At 41.4% G+C, this 22284-nt stretch overlaps 1 protein-coding gene across 1 annotated transcript in view; it reads right to left on the bottom strand.

Moving 5' to 3' along the window:
* The window catches only part of ABCB1 (ATP binding cassette subfamily B member 1), an 84029-nt gene that overhangs the window by 6038 nt on the left and 55707 nt on the right, over nt 1-22284 (bottom strand). Inside the window, exons 19-25 of the mRNA XM_045827989.1 lie at nt 22124-22201; nt 18519-18602; nt 10797-11000; nt 8506-8606; nt 7117-7257; nt 4598-4754; nt 3517-3714 (exon numbers count right to left, since the gene is read on the bottom strand). Coding sequence (XP_045683945.1) covers nt 3517-3714; nt 4598-4754; nt 7117-7257; nt 8506-8606; nt 10797-11000; nt 18519-18602; nt 22124-22201 — 963 coding nt within the window. The remainder of the gene's footprint in view (nt 1-3516; nt 3715-4597; nt 4755-7116; nt 7258-8505; nt 8607-10796; nt 11001-18518; nt 18603-22123; nt 22202-22284) is intronic.

Raw genomic sequence — 22284 nt, 5'->3', positions numbered from 1 at the left:
AAGATGGAGAGGGGCAGGAAAACCGGGACGGACACACGTGTGGTGAAACAGTGGATCTTGTTAACGGGAACAGTGTACTTGAGAGATAGAAATTTGAGGAAAGAAGGAGTAGTTATGTGTTTTTAAAAAAAATTTCCAGGTGTACGCCTCTGGCAGGAAAACAGACACTACCTAGCTATTACAAGCACATTTGAACGATCCCGGTAAGTTTAAATGAGCTTCTCCATTGCACTGGACACGTTAACACTCTGCTTCCTCATCCCCACACGGTGCACCGGAGTGGCAAACTATTAAAAATCTGTGTTAGCTGAAGAATCCTTTCTCAGGGAAGACGTGTTTAGAAACCCAAATGTAAAACATGAAGGCAGAGCTCCTTTGGCTGAGGCCTGGGAGATGGTCTGAGGACGGACCAAGGCACTCTGGCCCTGGAATCAGTGGGTACTCTTCAAAAGATACAGCCTACACAACTTAATTAAGGAATTAAACATGGTGGTAATCATAATGTAAGGCCTAATTAAAATGACCAGCTATCTCTATTCTAGATTGTTAAATCTACTCCTTGCTTTCATTTCATATGTACTATTCTATGTATTCACTCGGAAATACTATTATGGATAAAATACTGACCACTGACTGTACCATAGCTCCTGTGATTAGCAGGTCTCATGAATTCTCTTGTTAATCTTCACGACAACTCCTATGAGGGGAGTATGATTTTAATCCCCATTTTACAGACTAGGAAATGAGCAAAGACACGTAACCTGTACAAGGTCCCTTAGTTAGTTACTGGGGGAGCTAGGATCGGATCTACGTACCACAGGCTGGGTTTTAGTAACACAAGTGTCTCATAGTTGAAAGATAGTTCCTGTCCCACCTCAAAAGAGCACTGTCCCCATCTTAGCTCAGGCAGCCACTGGGTCATGCTCAGATAATGACAAAGGCATCTAGCTGTATCCTCAGAGGGACAGAGGATGCTGGCGGTGGTGTGTGGGATGCACCAGGGAGAGGAGAAGGGAAAGATCAGGGAAGACTCAAACCAGAGGCAATTTAACAGTGAAGCTAATGGACTTAAGCTTCAACTGCAGGTGAAGGCTGGGTCCTGAACAGTGTTCTGGGTGAGAGGAGGGGCTGGGTGTAGTCAGGAAGCTTTTCTGGCTAAGTACCGTATGCACAGTAACTTGCCTAAAGTAGAAAGGAACAAGAATCTTTAAGTTTTCAATATTTGGTTGTGATATTTTCATTCCAGGCAAATATTTACTTTTGTACCTAATTTTGTATACACCTTTGCATTCTTTTAAGTAGAGTCCATAAAATTGTGTAACGCTCCACAAAACTTGGAACCCCCTCTCCGCACAATTCCTTAGCTTGACTTTTCAACCCTCTCCACAATTTACCCCAAACCTTTCAAATGTATCAGTTTAGTGGTCCCCAAACTGTAACTGGCATCAGAGTCACCTGGGAAGATTGCAGAAATTAAAAGGCCAAGCCCCACCCCACTTGAACGAGCCAGGGTGGCTGCACCCTTCATTAGGTCCCCCGGCCGTTCTGATATGCGACAGTTTGAGGACCACCACTCAGGTTAGTATTTCCAAAAAAACACTTCAATGCCCACTGATGGTAATGAGGATATCCTGACCTTGGGGTCAAGTCCTTTTTTAAAAAATTTCTTCTGATCAACTGATGTTTAAACCCACATACTCATTTTTACAAGGTAATAAGAAGCAATTATTAGCAACCTACTGAGTTATTAATGGCTACTAACTGATCTTCATAAACAAAACTTGGTACATTTCCTAGTGTTTACTGGTGACACTTGCACTAAGTCTGGCTGCTATGCACCACTTCGCAGGAATTCTAGTGCAAATGCCCAGGAGCAGATAACAGGATTCCTACAACAGACGAGAACACTTTGTTTTCGGTGCACTATCCGTGTTTTCTTGAGATGGTTACTGTCCTATGTACTCAGCATCCATTGCCATACTATGCCCTTCCATAAACAAGGGACTGGAAGGCTAGAAATTATTTCCCAGATTTTGTTCTGGTTCTGAAAGTAACTAAGGTTCTGTCAGTGAGATGCCCAGTGCAAAATCTGGAAGGCAGGGGCCAGTTATCTTCAGCAGCAGTGTTAAGCCAACACACGTGTTCCAGCAGACGGGAGGTTTTGCAAAAGCCATGCTCTGACCTTACATCTTCAAGTTTGTGGCAGCTGTGACATCAGCCTACTTTTCTGCAACTTCCTGGCCATAGCATCTCAGCTGCAGTGCTGTGATTTGACTGTCTTGGAGCATTTGCTTTCTTTCACTTTTTACTTTCACTCTTCCCATGACTTTTTTCTTATTGTACTTTTCCAATCTTCCAAAGACTTTGCAGGCACCTAATTCCCTTGACCACTTACCTACTTGAAACACCTAGAGCAGTTTCTGTTTCTTCCATTGAAACATCACTGATAGGGTCCATGTTTTTAATTGTGCCCCCGTCTGTTTCTGCATGTGTAGAATAATTATTAATATTTTTTCTTTCTTCTTGTTTAATTATTCTACTGTTCACCATCATTGTTGTTTTCAACTCAACTCTGTTATCAAGTGCTTCTCCCAGTAAAGAGACCGTGAGTGTGGTGGGGAGGCCACAAAAACGTGTTCGTCCTTCCCAGATGGGTCACGATCAAAAAGCGTGAGAACCACGACCCTGGGTTAAGTCCACTGTTTCAGCCAAACTGGCTGAAATGGACGTTGGGAACAGATCACTCATCGAACACAGATCACATGATCTGTATTTTTTCACATGACCTCTCGCATCAGGAGGCATCTTGACTGACTGCTTACCCCCACACCCTTATGCAACCAGCTCTACTTATCCCTTAAGAAGCAACTTAAACCTATCTTCTTCTTTAATCCACCTAATTGAAGTATAATCCGCATCTCCTTGGCGAGGGCAGACACCATGCGCTATCACTCATTAGAGTTCAACACGCTGCCTAGTAAATGTCCATCAAGGACCACGATCAGTGCTTGAGAGCCAACGATCCCTCCTGTTTCCCCTCCTAGCCGTACCTTAGCCACACTGAACCACTTTCTATCACCACCTCTTCACTGAGAATACCTTGGAATGCCAGCAGTAGCCCATTAATTGCAAAATCCTATCATGATTTTTAGTCTTCACCTGACCCTCCATAGCCTTTGTCATTGCTGACTACCTGCCTCTCCTTGAAACACCCCCACCCCATCCTTAGCTCCCATATCGTCTCTCCTACACCCCTCCTCTACCTTTATGGTTACTTAAATTTTTTGCTGGGTCTTTTTATATAGCTGAAACCCAATTAAGGGAAGGGAGGAGGGGAATGTCAAGAGAGAGGCTGGAGGTGTTCGCTGAAGCAGATAACACAGCTTGGAGACCATATCTAGATGTCAAAATTTTAAGTGGGACTGCTGTTTAAAGGCTCATAGTGAAGAATTAAATACATGCAGGCTTTAAGATGGTGAAAAACTTCAAGTGAGCTGAATAAGAAAGGGTGCTCACCACTGATCCGGCCACTGGGTCGTAGAACCGCTCCAGAAGCTGGACCACCGTGCTCTTCCCACAGCCGCTGCTGCCCACCAGGGCCAGCGTCTGGCCCTTCTTCACCTCCAGGCTCAGCCCCTGAAGCACGGGCACGTCTGGCCGGGTCGGGTAGTTGAACACGACTTCGTTAAATGTCACATTTCCTTCTAACGTGTTCTAAAATCAGAACAGTATCAATAAATTTCATTACATACAATATGTAATCCTGGAAACATATTGTATAGCTAACACTCTCTGGTGCCAGGTGTCAAAGGTAGTGAACTTATATTATAATTGGCTTTCATTTGTAACCGCTAGCATTTAATATATAAAATCTCAGAGTCAATGTTTTTATAGCCTGTATTGTAAATACAAAACAAATGTGATAACTCAATCTGTTCCCCAGGAATAATCTACATATTCCCCAGGAATAAGCTACATAAAATAGATCAGTGGATAAAACAACTATGGGACATTTACACAATGGAATTCTACTCAGCTGTAAAAAAATATTTTACTCTTTGCAACAGTATGGATGGACATGGAGAACATTATGCTAAGTGAAATAAACCAGTCAGGGGAAGGAAAATCCCATATGAGTTAACTCATATGTGGAATCTAACGAATAAACTGAACTAAGAAAATGAGGACAGACTCACAGATGGACAGCAAGATGATGGGTGACAGCTAGTGGGTGGGTGAGTTTAGGGGGTGGAGGGACTGAGCCAAAAGAAAAAAGGACTCATGGACACAGACAACAGTGTGGTGATTACAGGGGGAAGGGCGTATAAGGGGACTAAATGGTAATGGAAAAGATACAATAAAGATTTTTAAAAACCTGATTACAGGATTTGCTTATAAAGTGGGCAATATTCCTATCTCCCTGTAACTTTGTCATACAAAAAGGTACTGGATATTAATACATATTATTAACATTTGTTAAAATGAACCCATGATCTAGAAAGTTTCATTTTATCACCAGTGAATTTTAAAAAGCACAGATTTTATACTTTCATTCGTCAGTTGGGAGCAGGTCATACAATCAAAACATGCTTCTCACCAGCGTTTGGCCCTCTGTGCTATAGCTGTCTATCAGAGGGGTTTTTTCGATGATCATGATGATGTGGGCCGCTGACACTTTGGCTTTGGCATAATCAGGAGCAAATGAACTCGCCTGTCCCATTGCCATGGCACCGAAGACAATAGCTGAGAACACCCTATAAAAAAACAAAGACAAACCGTGTGCAAAGAATGTTAACCTCAATGCTTGAAGCTGGCATTTCCACAGCCAGAGAGCATTGCATCAAACAATTATAAAACAGAAGCTGAAAATCACTTTATAAATTCATGAAGGTGTACCAGATTGACTGTAAAAGGACCCCATTTTTTCATCTCTTTCTGTATCTTCACCTTCTTGCATTGTGACTTTGCAGCTCCTCCATTTAAGAAGTAGAATTTGTTTTCCTACACTTTGAATCCGGACTGGGCTTACAACTTGCTTTGATCAACAGGATATGGTGGAAGTGACTGTTGCCAGTTCCAGGTCTGACTCAGGGGGCCTTGAATGACTCTCTCTCTCCCCTCCCTGCCTGCCTCCCTCTGAACTCAGCCACTACCACAAGCCCAGCTAGCCTGCTGGAGGACAAGGCACAGATGGAGGGGAGCTGTGTGGGTCCCAGCTAACTAGCTCATAGCTCACTGCAGACACATGTGTGAGCCTAACTGAGCTTCATTATGCCTCACCTAGATCAGCAGAACTGCCTGACTGACCCATAGACTTATAGGAGAAAATAATGTTTATCATTGTATGCTACTGTAGTGGCTGGTTGTTATGCAGCATTTTTGTGAATCAATAATGTATATAGGCACTGATGCTGGAATTACATCAGAGTCTTAGAAAATCTATGAGCTATATGGTAAAGAGTTCCTTACAGACCCAGATGAATCAACCTTCTTAATCTATGACATGGGAACTACAGCAGACTTCACAGGAAATCAAGCCCAACTCCCAATGTTTATGCCCAGACACTTCCTCTAAAAGGGCTTCTCTCCTCTATTTTAGGAAGTAGCAAATTTGATTAAGTCTACTGTTAACAATTTCTTCAGACTGAAGAAATATATCTTTTTGCTTAAGACAGCTCTTCAAATATTGGGATATTGTGAACAATCAGAGCATAGAAGGTAAGAGCTGAAGAATTTCAGAAATGACAAAGGAAAGCGAGACTAGGATTCCTGCAACATCACAGGTACGATGTAGACAATTTGCTTCTCTGCAAACTCCTTTCACTCTCGGCATTCCAGCGGCTTTCCTCTGGACACACTTATCCACACACCTTTTTAAACAGTGCACCTGGAATTGATCTAAAACTTGGGAGCCCTTGCAGATAATACCTCGAGTACATTGCTTCCTTTCCACCAGAGTCCAGACTCTATGTCTGTGTAAATGTAGCACATGGGGTCTTTTTAAAAAAGCTCTAAATGAATCACACAGATGGGTAATCTTAGGCTTGTTCTCACTAAGACTTGGGCATCTTTTCAAAACAGTCTGCTCCCTGATCAGATAGGTCTCCTCTTTCCTTGGCCTGGACAACAGATTTTCTGGATCTAAACGTCCAACTGTCAGCAAGTTTACTCAGGTCAATACTTTCCTGTGGAGGGAAGCACCATATCAAATAGTTGTCTAGTCAAAGCACAATGCTAATGATGCCCAGTCTTGATCTTTTGGTCATGGTTAGAAATAGCACCTGTATTTGTCAGAAAGAGATATTGAGTGGAAATTTTCAGTCTGTTGGGGTCGTGCCGAGAAAACTAATGCATCCTCATATCCATGTCTAAAGAGGATGACGATATTATACTAACACATTATGCTGCCAGGCTCAGATGATTCTGGCTTAAACATGAAACGATATTACTACTAGTGATGATATGTATCAAAGGGCAGACCCTTACCCAGCACCAAATCTAGACACTCAGAAAGATCACACACACTTTCAATACCCAACTGTGTATCTGACTAATTTGGAAGTATACTGAAGATCAGGTCTTGTCCCCCTGACCTAGGTACAATCTTCTGCACTCACAGAGATGCAGCAAGAAGCCCAATCTAGATTGCCTCTGCCATTTTTGAAACTCTCCAGCTCTTACCTTCTAGCGTCTAGTTACCTTCTTTTGTCAAAGAGACCAAGTTTATCCTGGACTCTGGCAGGGCCTGCAGAGCTCCATGCTCCACAGCTGCCCTGTTTAGAGTCCTTCAAAAGGAGCCAGGTACCTGGATCAGGCTTAGGCTTCTTCCTAAATGCCAAGGCCTTCTGAAAACCTCTTACTGAATCACCACCCCAACTAGCCACAGACCTGAAAGGTCAAGTGTGAGTCAGCACTGGGGTGAGAAAGTCACTGAGTTCCCAAATGAACCAGAGGGCTTCAGTGCCATTGCACGAAGACTCAGAGGCAAACTGACACGTTGTGAATCGTTGAAATCTCTTCCTGAAGCTTCACAGTGCAGGTTTCCCATGCAGGCATCAGGCATGCTCACCTGTTTTATTTCTAGAGTTTAAGTGTAAATATTAACCCGGTACTTACAAGAGAACATCCTCAAACCTCATGAAGTTATTTGCCACCAAGTAGGCACCAAACCGGAAACAGGCAGCATAGGAAAAATACATCATCGCCTGGCTGAAGGAAAATGTGAGTCCAAAGATGTGTGCTTTCCTCAACGAGTTTCTGAAAAGAAGACATTTTGCAACTTACTTGGCTTTCTTTTCTCAGCCCTTAAAATATAACCTTTGATCAGTTAGTGGTGGTACACGGAGGCATGGCAGACAAAAATGGGTTTAGTTTGGTCCTCACTTTGCCACTTGTGAGAATTTAGGAAACTGCCACATCTCTGAACCTCAGTGTCTTTTATCTTTAATGAAGGATTAACCACACTTCAAAGTACTGGGGCAATTAAAAAAAGCCAAGGAAAACATGAAGAGCCTGTAAAGGATTCATACATGGAAGTCCCTTCCCCTTCCCCCCCACCCTTGGATGTACAGCATATGTACTCTATGGTAAATGCTCACTCAGCACACATTTATCCAACACCTGCAAGCTGCAGGGACCACGCTGGGCAACAGAAGAATGAGGCATGTTCTTGCCGTCAGGGGCCCAGGAGTCAAGTTGGATTAGAGTATACACAATGGAGGTACCTTATGAATAATGTTTGGGGGAGCTAGAGAAGGTTTCATGAAGGAGTTGACACTCACAGATTTTCTGAGCCACTCGGAAGTCGGCAACGTGATGGGAAAAGCAGGCTGATGGGGGGGCAGCCCTCTGGGCCTTTTACTCCTGCTTCAACAAGGTCAGCCCTGTTTCCATCTACTTCATACAATGGGGTTTCAAATGAAATTTTTTCCCCAGAAAAAAAGGCTCTACTCTCATAAAAAAAAGTTTGAAAGCCCACTGATAACCCACTGAAAACACATCTTTTACCATAAAAGAAACTGAGACTCAGAGATTGGGCTTATGCTCAGATCACTGCTCAGAGCTCTCACTGGGTGAGTTCAGTACAGGAAGGGCAGAAGGCTTCTTCCCCTGGGGACGGGCACAGAGTGGGAGAGAAGGCATACTGCAAGAAGCACCACCCTCAGGTCCACCAATACCCGAATTTCATGTTCCACAAAACTAATTTCCAATAAGAGCAAATAATAGCGTCACTATCCAAACTTGGCAGTGGAGTCATTCTTAACATCCTTTCTCCCACTCCTTCCCATCAGTCATCTGTTCTTACAGGTTCTACCTCAGAGATGCCCCTGTCTTAGGTCAGGGTCTTGTCATTCCTCTCCCGGATAATTACAAGAACTTGCCCAATGGTTCCCTTCTAGTAGTATCTCCACTTGTTCCCTACCTTCCGGGAAAAGTGATATTCCTGAAAACCAATCTGGTGCTTGAAAAACTCCCAGTCCCCTCCCACTCTGCAGGGGTTATTACCTGTATGGTACCTGCAAACCCTGTCCATACATATGTTCAAACTTCTTTTCCCGAGTTAAGGAGACAACGGTCCGGAAGTTTTCAATTGCTTCGGTAGCGATCTGCAACAGAGAGCACTCAGTCACTCAGAGGCACAAAGACAAACAATGGCAATTAGTTTGAATTCCATAAAAGAGATAAATAATATGTATTAATAAATTAATATTATTAACTTACTATGACTTCTTTGCTATGAAAAAGGATACTAAGTAATTTATCAAATCAAGTTTTAGATCTGGGAGGAAGATCAATTAATTCAATGTCCTCTTTACAGAAAGAGAAGCTATGGCTTAAATAGATAAAGGCACTGACCTAAAGCCGCACAGCTTTCCAGTGGCAAAATTAACCTGAGAACTCAGTATTTCATATCTATTGCAGTGCCATTTCTTCTATGATGGTCACATAGTTTAAGTTTACAGTTTTTTATATTTTTAAATGTGATGTTTATATTATTCTCTTTATAACTATCATTCATGACAACTAATATTTGGAAAACATTAAAAGGTACATAAAGTAATACAGAGTTATGTGCTGGAATACTTGACATATTTGCTTACATGTTGTTTTCCTATCATACACATATTTAACAAAATCAGGATACAATTCCATATTTGGATTTATATCATTATTTTTTACCTTAAAAAATATCAAGAGTACTTTTTTTATAAATTGTTACAAATATACCACTCTTTTTTAAAAATTTTATTTATTTATTTTTAGAGAGGGAAGGGAGGGGGAGAGAGAGAGAGAGAGAGAGAGAGAGAGAGAGAGAGAGAGAGAGAAACATCAATGTGCGGTTGCTGGGTGTCATGGCCTGCAACCCAGGTAGGTACCCTGACTGGGAATCGAACCTGCGACATTTTGGTTCGTAGCCTGCGCTCAATCCACTGAGCTACGCCAGCCAGGGCTTCAAGAGTACTTTTTAAGGTCATTAAATATACATTAATAATGGGATGTATAATGGGCCACTTAATATCCCAGCCACTTAAGCATTCCTTTATTAATGAACAAGGTTTTCAGGTTTTTTTTTAATTAAAAATAATGCTGTGATAATCATCCTTCTACAAAAACATTGTCAATGTTGAATTATTTTCTTAGGAGAAGTTTCTTCAAAGTGAAATTCCTAGGTCAAAGAGAATAAACTAACTTTATGAAACATGGCATATACTACCGATTTGTTCTCCAGAGAGTTTCTATCATTTAATCATTGAACATTTTTAAAAATTTTTCAATTCCAGTTGGCATACATTATACTAGTTTCAGGTGTATGATGTAGTGACTAGACATTTATGTAACTTAGTAAGTGACCACCCTGATCCTTCTAGTACTTACCTGATGCCATGCATAGTTTTTATAGTTTGTCGACTATATTCCCCAGGCCGTACTTTACATCCCCGTGATTGTTCTCGTAACTGGTAACCTGTACTTCTTAATACTTCACCTTTTTCACCCATTCCCCCACCTCCCTCCCTTCTAGCAACCATCAATTTGTTTGTTCTCTATATTTGAGTTTGTTTCTATTGTGTTTGTTCATTTATTTTGTTTTTTCAATTCCACATACATGTGAAATCACACGGTATTTGTCTAACATTTCACTTAGCATACTATCCTCTAGTCCATCCATACTGTCACAAATGGAAAGATTTCTTTTTTATGGCCAATGTTCCACTGAATATATGTACCACCTCTTCTGTATCTATTTGTCTATTGAGATGAACACTTTGGTTGCTTCCATATCTTGGCTATTGCAAAAATGCTGCAATGAACACAGAAATGCACATATCTTTCTGAATTGGTGTATTGGATTACTTTGGATAAACACCCAGGAGTAGAATTACTGGGTGTTTATCCAAAGTCATATGGTAGTTGTGTTTTTAATCTGTTGAGAACCCCCCATACTGTTTTCTATAGTGGCTGCACCACTTTACATTCCCATCAACAGTGCATGAGGCTGACAGGTGCAAGGTGGTAACTCATACTATGGTTTCAATTTGCATCTCCATGATGGTGCTGAGCAGCCTCTTTTCATATGTCTGTTGGCCATCTGTATGTCCTCTCTGGAGAAAAATGTCTTTTCATGTCCTCTGCCCATTTTTGATCAGATTTTTTTTGTTATTTATTAGTAAGATTGCTTTGAGAAATGGTTTTAAAGACATTCTTTGGGCCTCTAAGTAGTAGTAAGTTACAGTAACAGAACACTGATTAGAACATTTTACTCTACTTAGGTTAGCAAGTAAGTTAGTTTGACTCACCCTCCCAGCACCTTCTAGCTCTTTCTTGTCTTTTAGTGCATTTCCAGCCAACATCTTCACTTGGATAAGCCCTGCTATTGCAATGATGGGCACAATGGCTAAGAGTAAAAGTGTCAACTGCCAGCCGTAGATTAAGGATATAACGAGGCCTGTCCCAAGATTTGCTATGTTCTGGACAATCACAGCAAGTCTCGAGCCTGTTGCCTACAAAACAAACAAAACAAATTAGACACTTTTACATTACCTTTAAAATCTACGTTTACATTTTCTTAAGGATTGTGACAATTCAGCCTCATGAAAATCTATTACATATCTTCTCATAATAAGATAAAAATAAATGTTTACTTGTTGGGTTTATTTGGTTTGTAAAATGAAGACTTTCATGACTTCAGAATAACTACTGAGAATACAAGGTCGATGGTGCAGAATTCAATTGCATATTTTTATCTCTTCTGATTTTTTAAAACCAAGAAAATATTCATGAATCAAACCATGATCACTAAAGTGAGCTCTGAAAATTAGTAAGATAAAAGAGTCTGACAAATAGTAAACTGGGAATGTTGGAAATTTCCAGTGTTAGATGCAGAACTACTTATAATTCAAGCCTAATATTTGTCATTAAGGATATTCAAATGTATCTTGGCATCTTTGAGATCTTATCATGTTTAATTTAACCTGCATTTGATTTGGAAAAAACACAGAGAGCTGACAGTTATGGAATTTAATGAAGGAGAGTGAGTAGGCATCAGATCCTTCGGTGTGAATGCCAGAGGGAGCCCGGAGCACGACTTTCCACAGCATGCAGTGATTTCCAACTCTAAAACTGAAGTCAAACAATAAAGTCCATCTGGTCCACCACTTCCTTTCCTCTACCCTGGAAACACTCTGTGCCCACAAGCCACTCCAAATTCTTCCTCTGGCCTTCAGATCTGTTTTGTCTGCCAATGACCCATGTTCTCTTCTACTCCCAGAATTTCCTTTGCTTGAGTGGGGCTGGTCTCAGGTAAAGATTAGGGAGGTCACTGCAACCTCTGTGACTTGGGACAACTTTCTCCCAATTCCTGAAATGAGCAGGTACACTGATTAATAATTAAGCTTCTCTCAGCTCTGCATTCCAGAATAGACTCTTTTACAACATTCCCTTCCCCAATATCAACCCTCTAAACTCATTCCACACTTATGTGATACAAACAACAGACCAGTAATTAGGAGAAAGGGTGCTGTAACTCCCGCTAGCCTCTCTATATTAAATTCTCTCCCAAAGACCTGCACCAGGGCTGAAATAGAAAGCATAAATAACAGAACATTTGTTTTTATTTAGGGAGTCACTGAGCTTCTATCAAAGAGGCACTTAGCTAAATTTGGCATAAGTCAAAGAATGCAGTGGCCTTCAAAGGCAACTAGCTGTCTGTATTTACACATTTTCAATAGAAAATTGAGTTACAACCTGGAGAGATTCTGCAGCACAGGGAAGATGCAGACTGCTCCTATTCTCAGCATCTACAAGTTCTATCAGAACTCATTTCCCACAGCAACCAAGAGAAGCACTCAGAACATCCCCCAAGACTTCTGGTCAAGACAGAAGCATAGACAAATATGTTTCACCTCCTTGCATAACCATGAAAAGGATTACAACTAATCTCAAAACAAAAAACACTCAGAACTGCCTTAAAATCAAACTGTATGGAAGTCTGGCAACCAAGGATTTAAAGAAGACGCATTCATCCAGATGGATAGGAGGAGTGGATATCAGGAGCCAGTGCAGACAGGAAGTGGTGTGCTGGCAGTGAGCGGCAGCAGTGGTGGATGGCAGAACAGGTGGTCCCACATTAGGGGTACCTGGGGAGTGAGCCCCAGGCCAGACCACACACCCCAGGGTTCCAGCACCAGGAAAATAAAGCCTCATAACTACTGGCTATAAAAACTGAAGGAGGTTAGGGCAGTGGAAGAAACTGCTGGTCTCTCAGGAGAGTCCATTTAAAGGGCCCACAGGGTCCTAGAATGTATGCAAGACCACCCACTCTGGCAATTACCACCAGGGCAACAGCTAGAGGGGCACCAGTCACATAAGTGACTAAAAGCCAGGCGAGTGCCAAACATGCTTCCAGCAGTCAGGCAATGGCATTGCCCCTTCTCTGACCCCTCCCCTACATACAAAGCCACAAAGCAGTACAGTGGATGCCCCTGCCCTGGCAATTGCCTAAGGCTCCACCCCATACAATGTAACAGGTGCACCAAGACAAAGAGTCAAAGCAGCTCTACCCAATGCACAGAAACAAAAACAGGGAGGCTGCCAAATTGAGGAGACAAAGAAATATGGTACAAACGAAAAAATGGAACAAAACCCCAGTAAAAGAACTAAGCAAAACGGGGATAGACAACCTATCAGATGCAGAGTTTAAAACACTAGTGATAAGGATGCTTAGATATTCATTGAGTACTGCAAAAGCATAAGGGAAGTAATGAAGGCTATGCTAAGTGAAATAATGAAAAATCTATGGGGAACCAGCACTGAAGGGGAGGAAGCCAGGGTTCAAATCAATGAGTTGGAACATAAGGAAGAAATAAAGTCAACCAGAAAAGAATGAAGAAATAAAAATTCAGAAAAACAAGGAGAGAGTAAGAAAACTCTGGGACATCTCCACACTCGCCAACATCTGAATCATAGGGATGCTAGAAGGAAAAGAGGAAGAACAAGAAATTGAAAACTTATTTAAAAAATAATGAAAGAAAACTTCCATAATTTGGTGAAGGAAACAGACATTCAAGTCTAGGAAGCACAGAATCCCAAACAAGTTGGACCCAAAGAGGACCACACCAAGACACATCATAATTAATATGCCAAAGGTTGAAGTTAAAGAGAGAATCTTAGAAGTAACAAGCAGAGAGTTACCCACAAAAGAGTTCCCATAAGATTATCAGAAGGAGCTGACAAGAAGTATTCAAAGTCATGAAAAGCAAGGATCTACAACTTAGATTACTGTATCCAGCAAAGCTATCATTTAAAATTGAAGGGCAGATAAAATTCTTCCCAGACAAGGTAAAGCCAAAGGAAGTCATCATCACCAAGTCCTTATTATATGAAATGTTCAAGGAACTTATTTAAGAAAAAGAAGATCAAAACTATGAACATAAAAATGACAACAAACTCACAACTATCAACAAATGAATCTAAAAAACAAAAACAAAACATAGCAAACAACCAGAACAGGATCAGAATCATATATATAGAGATCACATGGAGGGTTATCAGTGGGGAGGGAGAGAATTGGGGAAAAGGTACAGGGGTTAAAAAGCATAATTGGTAGGTACAAAATAGATAGGGGCAAGTTAAGAACAGTACAGGAAATGGAGAAGCCAAAGAACTTACATGCACGACCCATGGACATGAACTAAGGGGTGGGGACTGTTGGAGGGAAGGGAGATACTGAGCAGAGAGGGGCAAAGGGGGAAAACTGGGACAACTGTAACAGCATAATTAATAAAACATACTTAAAAAAGAAAAGAACATTCCCCAAGTTCGGGGCAGATGAGTCATGAGGGCACATAACCTTTCACATATATAAATATTAGCCTTAGATGTTAGTCAAGGTCACAGAAGTGAGTGAAAATGGATTAAAGATGACAAGTTCTTTTATGTACATGAAATATGAACTAAAAGATTTAGAACCATCAGTTGGGGTGGGAAGAAATTAAGCCCTTGGTTAATTTAATTTAATTTCAAAAAGTAGGGCTGAGAGAAGGTAACACTCTAAACACCACAGCCCAAGTGTGAAGCAAGTAAGACAAAAACGCTTTCTCACTTGAAACCCTCAAAACCCCTCACAATCTCTCCACCGCACTCAGAGGTATTTATGTCTCACTTCCTCTCCCACTCATTTTTTCCATCTTCTTTCCCTGTTCTCCCTCTCCTGCTATCTATTTCCTCCTCAAAACACCACCACATTGCTTGAAACATGATTTTAAAATATTTGTGCTTCCTGAATAAAAGTGTATTTCCTGGACCTCCTTTTGAAGTTAGAAATATTTAATTTTATCTTTCCCTCAACCACCTTCTCACCCTCTCAAAATTTTTAAAAACACATAGTTGCTTTTGATTTCTATATGGCTCTCCTTTAATTTTTCTCTCTGAAGGAATCTAGTCATAATACCAAAATAAATAAAATTTACCAGCCCACCATTTCATGTTGGCTTATAGGCAAATATTGAGATCTATTTTCTTCTGATTTATGTTTAGCAGAATCAAGCTACTGACTCAAAGATATATTTGAGAAAATGCATCACTAATGGTGAAGTAAAATATGAAAAACAATTTAACCTCAATAAGCATCATTGCTAATTCCATATACACAAACCTGAGTTAGCCTGCCTCGGGTGGCAGTGACTGGAGACAGCACTGCTTGTCCCAGGGGGGTGTACACACAAACAATTAGTTGCACTACTCCCCACTGTGGAACAGACAGATACGGACATATGTATGTGTACATATGCACGTGTCTGTGTGTGTATATACTTATACACACATACACACAGACCTCCATCACACATGGGTCAGCTAGTGGCATAAGGTGGACACAAGTACGGTCTCCCAGCCAGCTTGAGACAACAGCCGCACCGTGCTTTGCTTTCCTAGTTCAGCCAGCACTCACCGATCCACTTGCCCCCTCTTCCCTGGTCTGTCGTTTTTAGCGCTGATTTAAGAGCTGGATGGCTGCCCTGGCTCACTGTGGCTTACACAGGTATGCAGGTGTTCCTACCAGTGAGGTTATGAGAGTGCAAGTTTGAGACACCTTTGAGTGAAAAGAAGACACTAACACCAGTGGGAAATGGACTCGGGAACTCCTGGGAGTGGCCAAGGGCCTCACAAACAACACTGTCAAGGGAAAGAACCGACTGCCACTTTACGGATAAAGGAGATCCCTGTGGGCTACAGCAGGCCCTCGCCCGGAGGCCACAGCAGAATGCCCAGACTGCATCTTCTCAGGGTTCGGCCGGACTGAGTGACCTAGTGTCTCCCTGGGACCGTGCCCTCAACACCGAATGGGGCACGGGATGTGTGCAACTCTGAAAGGTGGACTATAGTCATGGCAGCCACACTCAGCTAAGGAGCACGGGACTTAGAAAACATTAAGACAACAGTGTGCACAGTGACTGCTATCCCTCAGAACAGCTCCTCCAGGAAGCCAGCAAAACAGATTTACTCCCAAGCTCATTGATTCCTATGTCAATTCAAGTGAAAAATAGAACAGAGGTGGATACTTCACAAACTCCTCCTGATACTCCACTCCTCTGCCCCAGAGGTTTACCAGGAAGTCCTCTAATGATCTGTACACCTGTCTCCTGTTCATCTTTCTCCTTTTCTCCGGAGTCCGCTCTCATCATCACGCTCTGTTCCCACCATACCCCTGCAACAGTTCTTGTGAGAACCACACCCCCACCCCCATCATGAACACCATAAGCACTGTGAAATGTTTGGGTCATCTCACAAGCTTATGAATAACATTTGATATCCTAGGCTGCTCCCTCCTTAAATGTTTTCTTCATTTTGTTTCTTGAATACTGCTTTTCTCCCTCACTTCCACTTCTCGCTCTTCCCTGCTGGTTCATCCTTACCCCAAGCCTTGTCACCTTCTCTAGCTACACATTTCCTTGGCCATCTCCAGTACTGGTGGCTTCAAAAGCCACCAATGCATGAAAAGTTCCCAAATGTATATTTCCAGACCAGACTTCTCTGATAGACTCAAGATTTGCAAATCCACCCACCTTAACATCTGCAGGTAGACATCTAATGTTGGCATCTCAAACTCACCATGTTCCAAACAGAACTCTTGATGCTCCCGCTTAAACCTGCTTTTCCAATGGCTTCCCAGTTTCATTAAGAAGAAACTGCACTTTTTTTTTCAATTGTGCAGGTCAGACATTTGGAGTCATTCTCCATTATTTCATATCCCCGTTATTTCATATCCCAACCAAGCAACCAATTCTTTTGGCTGTGCCCTCAGAATATATCCAGAATCTACTTATTCTGTATCACCTTCACTATGGACACTCTATTCTAAAACACCATCATCCCTCCCCTGGATTACTGCAGTGGACTCCCTGCCTACAGCCAGGTCCCCTTCAGCCTATTCATGCAGCAGACTTTACAAGTTTCAGATCATGTCACTCCGGTATTCGAAACCCTACAATGGTTTCCCATCCAATCCCATATACTGCTGACTTCAACTCTTATGACTCTTCCTTTCACTCACTCTGCTGCTGCCACACTATCCTCCTTCTGCGGTGGAAATGCTCCAGCCTCAGGGCCTTTGCACTTGTTGATCGTTGTGTTTAAAATACTCCCCTCTAGATACCTACAGGGCTGGCACTTTTCCTTCCTTCAGGCCTCTTGTGTACATCAACATATCATTGAGGCCTTCTTTCCCTGACAACCAGCAAGCGCCTACCCCCCTATCCTGATGCCACTTCCCCGCCAGAGCACTTAATGATGCTCTGACATGCCATGTAGACTCCATAAGGTCAGGGTTGTTGTCCATTTTAGAAGTTCAAAGGTGTTTCAAGTGGTGCGCATTGTGCTCTGCTAGGTTTTACAATTTGATCTAAACCCTAGTTTTTGTTGATTTGTTTGCTTTAAACAAAGAAATCTGTATGAAAACAATTCCTAAGATTTATATTGCAATTTTATAACTCTCAGTATGTTAGTTTATTCTTACAGAAGCCCCATATATTTATAACTTAATTCATTCTTGCAGAAGCCCCATATATTAGGTAAAACAAATGTTATTATAATACTACCTTACAGAAAGAGTTAAAGGCTAAAGATTGATAACATTCAAGGGAGAGAAAGGTAGCAGAAATCACATACTTCTTTCAAATTTGTCACCATCTTGTGGATTTTTGTATAAGCAGTAGTAGTTGTAGAAGAAATTGTCGATTCACCCACAGGTCAAACACGTGCTGGTTTGACATTTTCTAGTTATATCAATTAGAGAGAGTCATATTCAGGGTCTGGCAGAAGTGACACCTGCTTGAGTGTGGCTGGTAGGACAGTAATATGGGTATAATAATGCACAGTTTTAATTTGAACATCTCACCTAAAATGCCGTATGGTGTACTTGAGTGTGATATTGTTGTGTTACAGAATTACATGCTTATGATTTTGTAATAAAAGATTTTGTATTAAAAAGGGGGCATTATTTGTGCCAGGTCCTGTAGTAGCAAAATTTAAGCTTTTTCGTCTGTTACTGTTTCTTTTACCTTTGCTTTAATTTTTTACTGAGCTTCACATTCATTTCTTTCAACATTTGTTTCAAGGTTTTCTCCCCTCCCCACTGAACTTTCTTACAGCAACTTGCACATTCCTTTTTCTGGAGGCAATTAAAATTCTGTTAATTAACTTAATGTTAAAATAGACTGATCCTGCATAATATGCTGATAAATACTTCCTCTGCTAAATAATTATCTTTCTGCCTGTGTTGTTAATTATATAAACAAGATAGCAAATAACAAGAGAAAACTTGGAAGTCTTCTACACATTAAACAATATATGTTTAAATAGTTAACATTTTTGGTACAAGGCACATGACATACTGTGTTGGTTAACTGTTTACTTAAGATTTTGTTAGATATGATGGGAACTAACACCTGTAATGAGATCATTAGTTTCATGCTGAGATTCAAAATATCTAATTAAGACACACACCAAAGAAAGGAGGCACGTACCCCTTTAACTTGAGCCGCGTCGTTGGCAAGCCTGGTCGTCAAAGCTCCAGTGGTATTTTTAGGGTCATCAAACCAGCTCATATCCTGTAGCACAGAAAACAATTTCATTACCTGACAGTCCTATTTATAAGACTCTTAGCTCTGAAGAACAATGACAGGGTCAGTTTTGTTTATCATTTATAGCTCCCGCACTTAGCACTCAGAATTTGACACTCAGCAGAGAAGAAAAGGAACCTAATAGACAAACACATAAATTTGTCAATTTTTTTTGAATCTCCACTTTGTTCCAAACATGATTTTTAAGTGTTCAATCTATACAACAGTGACCAAAAACCCCAGGATTTTAGAGATGAAAGCCACAAATAACTAAATATATATGATGCCAGGAAGTAATAATGCTATGAAGAAAAACAGAGCCCTGGCCAGGTTGCTCAGTTGGTTGGAGCATTGTCCTACACATCAAAATGTTGCAGGTTCAATCCCCGATCAGGGCATGTGCGAGAGGCAGTTGCTTCAGTGTTTCTCTTTCACACTGGTATTTCTCTCCCTCTCTCTCTCCCTCCCTCTCTCCTTCTCCCTCTCTTTCTAAAATCAATAAACACATCATCAGGTGAGGATTAAAAAAAAGAATAGAAAAAGAAAAATAGAGCAGGTTAAGGAAAAAAAGTGAGGAAAGGTGCTATTTTTCTAGACTAGAGAGGTAACAGAGAAGGCCTCTCTAAGGTGACATTTGAGAAGATATCTGAATGAAGAGAAGAATGAGAATATGTGAGAGAAGATAGAATAGCATGTACAAAGGCCCTGTGGCAAAGGCATACTCGATCTGTTCATGCACTAGCAAGAATGTCTTCAGAGCTACCATTAGCCTTAAAAGCATCTTTGTAACTCATGAATTTGCAAACTTGCCTCTTCCTCTAGACAGATTTCCTTTCTTATGTATCTCTCCCACTCCTTCTATCTCATGGCTTTATTCAGAGACTCTGTGCATATATTGACCATGTATTGAAAAATGGGTGAAGCTGTGGGTGATAGATCTGAAAGGTAATGGGAGCCACACCATGTACGACTTTACAGGCAACTGTAAAGGTTGCAGATTTTTAGCCTGAAGGATATGGGTAGCTTTCAGCAGGTTTGGGGCAGAGGCTGTAATCTGACTTCCATTTTCGGAGAATGACTCTGGCTCTTGGGAGATGAATCTACTGGATTAAGATAAGGATGGAGGCAGTGAGACCAGTTAGGAGGATCTTATAATATTAAACAAAAAGAAAGGAGTCAAGAATGACCCTAAAGTTTTCATCCTGAACAACTGGTGGCATGGAGTTCCCATTTACTATATGGGGGAAAACTATGCAGGGAATTAATCCTGTGAGGAGAGGAGAGTCTGAAGCTCAATTTGGGAAATGCTAAGTAGGAAATGTTTATTAGGTGTCCAAATAGAGAAGCTGAATAGCAGCTAGATAACTGTAGCTCAGAGTAGAATAAATGAATTTAGTTCAAAAAATTCATTGAAAGAAATCTAGATTATAATTTCATATTCAACATAAAGTAGGATTTTCTTTATAAAAATGCTTAGGTTTTAAAATATAGAAATATTGAAAAGATTATATGGTTGAGGTGTAAATTTATATCTATTACAAAAATAACTATGATCCTAAAAATGTATCTGAGCTGGTGATTTGCATTAAAGCAGCATCTATCATTTTCCCCAAAATTATTTAAGAAAAAAATAGCATTAAATTAAAAATGGATCTGCCTTTGACCCAGAGATCCCACTCCTGGGAATGTAACTGAAGGAACCCAAAACGCTAATACAAAAGAACATAAGCACCCCTGTACTCACTGCAGCGTTATTTATAGTCACTAAGATACAGAAGGAGCCCAAGTGCCCATCAGTAGATGAGTGGATAAAACAGCTATTGGACATTTACACAATGGCATACTACTCAGCCATAAAAAAGAAGAAAATTTTATCTTTTGTGACAGTATGGATGGACCTGGAAAATGTTATGCTAAGTGAAATAAGCCAGTCAGAGAAAGACAAATACCATATGGTTTCCCTCATATGTGGAATCTAATGAACACACTGAACTAACAAGCAAAATAGAGACAGACTCATAGATGGAGAGCAGGAGGATAGCTAAGGCAGGAGAACGTTAGGGTGGGGAGTGATTGAGCAAAAAGGAAAAAGGACTCACAGAAATGGACAACAGCGTGGTGATTGTGGATGGAAGGAATATATGGGGACTAAGTGGTAATGGAAAAAAAACACAATAAAAATTCTTTTAAAAAGAAAAAAAAACAGCATTGTAACTTATTATAGTATATATCAATTTGTTCTTTAAAACTGTTAAGTCCCTGAGTGCCGCTCCCACTGGAATATAACTTTCTTGATGACAGGGTCCATTCAGGTTTGAATGTCTTATAATACTTAGTATAATGACTGGTAAGCAGAAGGCACTTAAATGTAGCATGACTGGACTTAATTTATGGAAAGGACATTATGAAACCATCAGCTCAGCTTCCAAAATGTAGTGGACCTAGGGCCTGGCCTGGGGACTGCTGGGTAGTGAGGCATTTGGTCCTGGACCAAGGTCAGCTGCGAGCCTAAGAGGAATCTCAGCTACCAAAATTTGACTGAGTTCTAGGACAGGGCCCTCCATCAAACAGTGCCCTGTCACTTGCCCTGTCACTTGCTAAATTCAGTCCTGCTCTGTGGATCACGAGCTAGCAATTCTGATGACTATGTTTTCTTTTAAAGTGGTATTGAGTGGTAGGAGTGGAAAAGAACTGAGGAACCAAAGACATCGAAGAAACTGTGAATGCCATTCAGAAATCCTAACACTGCAAACTGATGCTTCTCAGCAAGGGCTCAAGTCCATGTCTGGAGCAATCTTTGGAGCATCATTTTATTCACTAGCAAGGGATTAGTGGAAAATTACATTACAAAGTCACAAAATTTTCATGTTGTTAAAGAAACTTTCCTGTTTGAACTGGGCTACTTTGGGCTACATTCCCTGAATCTCCTCTCCCCCTTCCCCCAGGAAAACATCACATCTGTCCATGAGGGTTTTGAAGGTCTAAAATGTGAGCAGCATTAGATTATGTCATTTTCAGCTAGTTACACTGCAGCTTTGAGTTAGTCCATTGGTCTAGCCCCAGCAAAGAAAATGGGTGGTGAAGACATGGACTGTGGGGATGAATTTTGATTGTGGTAGGAAAGGGACAAGAGGACATCTCTTGGTGGGAAGAAACAAAGGCATCCTGGGTTTCCCAGGGGAAAAAAGGAAGAGAGAAAGAGGATGAGGGGCACTGAAGATCACTGGCGCCTACTCTGCCTACAGCATCTGAGACAAAGGCTGGAGGTGAACCTGCTCTGGAGACTGTCTCGCAGCCATCCTGTGCCCACCCACAGCAGACAGACGGCAGGGCCCCTGAGCCTGCACCTGGGCGGCATGCAGCCTTATCTGCAAGACGAGAGCCAGGGAAGAACAATGTTGGAGCTTCTCTGAGTAACCTGACAATGCTCCCACTTCCTGAGTCCACAGGGCCCAGGAGGGGACCCAGGAGGTCTGCCCATCCCGGGGCACAATCCTCAACAGAAATACCTGTCTCAGCATGGATCTGAAAACCATGTATCGAAGCCGCTTAGTGAGGATCTCTCCGGCTTTGCCAAATGTGTAGCCCTGTGAAGAGTAAGAACACACTGTAAGGAAGGGGACTTGTCAGAGACCAAGGCATTGATTACACAAAAGGAGGGGGACCTGAT

Source organism: Phyllostomus hastatus, unplaced genomic scaffold (assembly GCF_019186645.2).
Source record: "Phyllostomus hastatus isolate PE091 unplaced genomic scaffold, TTU_PhHast_1.1 phas_scaffold_78, whole genome shotgun sequence".
In the NCBI taxonomy this organism is placed as follows: Eukaryota; Metazoa; Chordata; class Mammalia; order Chiroptera; family Phyllostomidae; genus Phyllostomus; species Phyllostomus hastatus.
This window is presented reverse-complemented; position numbering and strand designations above follow the sequence as displayed.